At 38.2% G+C, this 4,064-nt stretch overlaps 1 protein-coding gene and 1 long non-coding RNA gene across 5 annotated transcripts in view; one reads left to right on the top strand and one right to left on the bottom strand.

The window, feature by feature from the left end:
* The first annotated feature begins 1,462 nt into the window (after nucleotides 1-1,462).
* Nucleotides 1,463-4,064, top strand: part of LOC103469568 (leukocyte surface antigen CD53-like) — a 9,769-nt gene continuing 7,167 nt past the window's right edge. Inside the window, exons 1-4 of one of the 4 annotated variants that reach the window (XM_008417321.2) lie at nucleotides 1,463-1,545; nucleotides 1,948-2,029; nucleotides 3,484-3,672; nucleotides 3,773-3,847. In XM_008417321.2, coding sequence (XP_008415543.1) covers nucleotides 1,967-2,029; nucleotides 3,484-3,672; nucleotides 3,773-3,847 — 327 coding nt within the window. In that variant the 5' untranslated portion in view covers nucleotides 1,463-1,545; nucleotides 1,948-1,966. Of the gene's footprint in view, nucleotides 1,546-1,622; nucleotides 2,030-3,483; nucleotides 3,673-3,772; nucleotides 3,848-4,064 lie in introns of those variants that run through there. The other 3 variants (XM_008417320.2, XM_008417318.2, XM_017306515.1) reach the window with 3 other exon arrangements.
* The window catches only part of LOC103469567 (uncharacterized), a 3,259-nt gene continuing 2,787 nt past the window's right edge, over nucleotides 3,593-4,064 (bottom strand). Inside the window, exons 2-3 of the long non-coding RNA XR_534369.2 lie at nucleotides 3,759-3,834; nucleotides 3,593-3,670 (exon numbers count right to left, since the gene is read on the bottom strand). This is a non-coding gene — a long non-coding RNA (uncharacterized LOC103469567). The remainder of the gene's footprint in view (nucleotides 3,671-3,758; nucleotides 3,835-4,064) is intronic.

The raw sequence follows: 4,064 nt of genomic DNA, 5'->3' as shown, positions 1-4,064 counted from the left end.
TGGACAGTTTGATTTCACAGAAGTTTGATTTACTTGGAGTTATATTGTGTTGTTTAAGTGTTCCCTTTATTTTTTTGAGCAGTGTATTTAGTGCTTAGAAAAAAAATCTCAAAACTTGATTTTAGTTTTAAAACTATTTTTCATTTTATTTTTGACCCATGTCACAAAATGTTTGGACACCCCTGGTTTACGTGATTTGACAGAGACCATTCTCTCTACTGTATTGTTTTGAAACCAGTTTTATCTGTGAGGGCTCAAGCAATGCAATTTATTACACAACATGACAACAGTTCTGCCTGCGAAGCCTCCTGGGAGATCCTGGAGGTCCAGTGAGAGGAGCTTCAGCTGACTCACAGGCTGTCAGATCTTCATCATGTTTTCATTTTTCTATGCAAATTTCTTGCATTTTTGAGCCATTTACCTCAATCATTCATTTCAATGTGAACCAATTGGTTCTGTAGGTTTAAATGTTAGAGAAGAAATCAATGCTGACACTGATCTTTCCATTAAAGTTTCTATTCTTCCCTTAATCTGGTCCTTCTTTTTGTTTGCTACATGTTTCCATTGATCCATACGTTAGTTTAATATTTCATTTTGTTTTTGGTTTTGTAGTTTCTCAACCTTAACGAAAATACGATGTCTTGAGCTGACATGAAATATAACTTTTATTACTTTATTTAGTTAGGAAGAATGTTCACACATTTGTTTTGATTTTCTATCGTTTCTGTTTATTGTGCTGAGCTTAAGTATTTTCTAGAGACCTATCAACTTTGTTAAATTTCTTGCTTAGGTTTTAACAAAAATATTAACACAATGTCTGCATGTCAGAAGTTTGATATATCAAACCTGAATAATAAGTATTGGTATCAGTATAGATATTGGCGATGCTTGCACTGTATTTATTTGGTATCGGCTCAAAAATAAAAATAACGGTTAATAGTTGAAATGGCTGCAAATAATTCATATTTGCCGTCAACATACAAGACAACCTTTAGGTATGTTTATGAAGGAATGAGGGAACATGATGGAGTTTACACAACACTGTCCCTTTAAATCCAGTGTTTTTCCTTTGTTATGCATGTATCTCCAAATATCCAAGCTGTTCCTGAGCACCATGTGTCTGATGAAGCTGGAGGAGTCCAGATCAGGGAAAGCACTCGTTGCTCTAGAATTRGATTCTAGAACAAMGATCTCRWCTAGTTACAGATAATTCATTCTGTTTACRTCAGACTGATCAGTGACCCCTGACCCCTAGCTTAACCCAGCATCTCTGAACACATCAACACACACAGCAACAGAAGCCTTCATTCAGCCCTGCTGGAGGTTAGCAGTGTAACCATGTGCTGCCCCCCCCCCCTCCCCCTCCATCTCTTCATTGTTGCTTCTGTAAATATTAGTTGATAAAACTCAGCCATGCCCCCCTCCCCACCCCCTGCTTTAACTCCTGCAGTTCCTGCCTGATCTCTGTTATTCTTTGGAATGCTGGGAAYGCCAAATGAACTTCCCAGTAGCTCGGACATTACTGGATATTTCCCTGTAATTAAGGTAAGCGTTTACATAAGTTTTCCCATGACTTYTGATTTATTATATTTTCAGTTATTATGAAAACTTAATAACTGACAGACACGTTTCAAAAATAATCCCTGCAGAAAAAATCTTCATTATATTTTCAGGCTTCCAATATTTTGTGCTGCTGAGAATCAGGAAGTTGAAGTTGCTTCCAGCTAACCGAGTCTAAAACTTGACAAAAAGTTAATCTGGTGATGAGAGCAGATAATGATTAACACAGCCAACAAGGGGATCCATTGTGGCTCATGGCTCAGTGTTGCCATATCAAACAGCAGTGTCCTSTAAACACTCGGCTGAATGCAGSCACAGTTTCACCTTTACAGATCTTAAAGACGAGTRTGTGTGTGMGTGTGTTGAATTTTTTCTCCTCACATTTAGAAGAAGAGGTTCAGGAAGGATGAATAGCTCCTGCATCAGCTGTCTGAAAAGTCTGGTGGTGTCTCTCCACTTCCTCTGCTGGGTAAGGTGGTGAGAGCACCAAAMACACACACACCCACACACACACACTGGCTGGTTAGATCCGGTCATCCTGCAAATATTAAAACCCTCCTCACATATTTACTCTTTAATTGGTMAAGATTGGAGTCTTTATGTAGAATATGTAGCACATTTTTTATCTGTACTCACTAGTGGAGGCGGGCTCTGTCACAGAGCGACACAGATACACACACACACACACCCACACAAAATTGTATTTCTGACTACATTAGGATTGTCTTACTGTCTTTTTGCTTCAAAGATTATGATTTTGAAGTGCTAACATCAGTTGCTGTGCTGTGTGATCCTGTTGTCAAAAAGACAAGTACTATGACATAAATAAGATATTATTGTTTTTCAGACTTTAAGTAATTCATGAAAAGATAAACTGATATCAGTGGCTTTAGTAAATACTTCTTTATAAAATATTAAGGAAAAAGAAATTAAATACAAACTGGCAAACTAAGGAACTGAACTAGACTGTGGTTGGGAGCAGCATTAATATGTTTTATACACTTTTTAAAATGTAAGCAGCAAACTTTCCATCATTGTGTCATTAAAATCCTTTAAAGTCTAACTCACTGAACTCCAAATCAGTATTAAAATATTTTCTTCTCACGTTTTATTAGCATTAAATAATGCAGATTTCTAGTTTTTTTTCTATGTATATATAATTAGTTTAGTTATTTTCTTATCTTGGGCACCAACTTATGAATTATTCATTAAATAAATGCCTACAAGCCTGAAATTAATAGTTTGAATAAAAATGTCGCATAAAGTCATCAGAGGGACCAGTTTACTTCTCAACCACATAATTTATATAAAAATAAAAAGTTTTAGATGAAACATTAAGGAATGTTTATCATTTACTGCAACCATGAATGTATGAACATCTGCAAGTTTTGGAACGTACCCCARTTCCAATTATTACCAACTTGTTTTGTTGTTAATAGTTAATGTAGATTACTTTATCGACCAAATCAGAATTTTTATCGTCAGCTTCACCTGGCGACCCAAAGCGACATTACAACGTATTGCAGGCATCATTAAATGGATAACATGAAGCTCATCGTTTGAACACTGAGCGTCTTCTCTTTGTGGTGAATTCCATTGAACAGGGATTTGCAAACCATTATATTCTGTGTTTATTTATGTTTTACACAACGTCCCAACTTAATTGGAATTAGGTTTGGAGATGAAAAAGGGTGGACGCAAAACATATCGAGTGAAAATGCAGGTCTGTGTTGTGTAGCCTGTTTAGGACTCTGCTGTGAGGCAGCAGCTCAGTGAGGCAGTGARCATTCAGTCAAGATGTGAAGAGGTTGTCTTTGCTGGTGTCTATAAAGGTTGTTAGACAGACTGAGGCCAGCCTCACTCAGCTCAACCTTCAACTCTCATAATGTGAGCTTTGCCTCGTCTCTCTTGCCTCCCGTGGAGCTGTGTGGAGCCTTCGTGGTGGCCTTCGGGGAATTCCAGATGATGCACTCCAAGTTCGCCTCTCTGGTCACCACCTTCTTGCCCATCTACCCGGCCAACACGCTCGTAGTGATCGGTACCATCGTCACCTGCGTTTGTTACCTGGGAGTGCTGGGAGGCATGAAGGAGAACCGCTGCATGCTCATCACTGTGAGTGGGAGGAAACGTGGGGTTTACTGCCTGAGTGGGCTGAATTCACTGAATGACCAAATGAGATGCTTCAAAAATAACCCAACTTTCTGTGTCTCAGTTTTATGTACTGCTGTTCATCCTGATGCTGGTGGAACTGGCCATGGCCTGTGTGTTCTTCGTCTACAACAGAGAGGTGGGAAACTTCTGGTACTCATATGTCTGTTATGGAACCTTCTTTGATGTCTTTTCCTAATGAAGTGTGCTGAAACATCCTTAAGATTACTGTCGTGACCAAAAGTTCTTATAATATTTTGTGATCTAAAACAAATGCTATGATTTGTAAACTTGAATACTTTTGCTTTTATGATAATCCCCATCTCTTTTAGATTGGTGCACAGATCAGATCAGAT

Source organism: Poecilia reticulata, linkage group LG9, assembly GCF_000633615.1.
Source record: "Poecilia reticulata strain Guanapo linkage group LG9, Guppy_female_1.0+MT, whole genome shotgun sequence".
NCBI lineage: Eukaryota > Metazoa > Chordata > Actinopteri > Cyprinodontiformes > Poeciliidae > Poecilia > Poecilia reticulata.
This window is presented reverse-complemented; position numbering and strand designations above follow the sequence as displayed.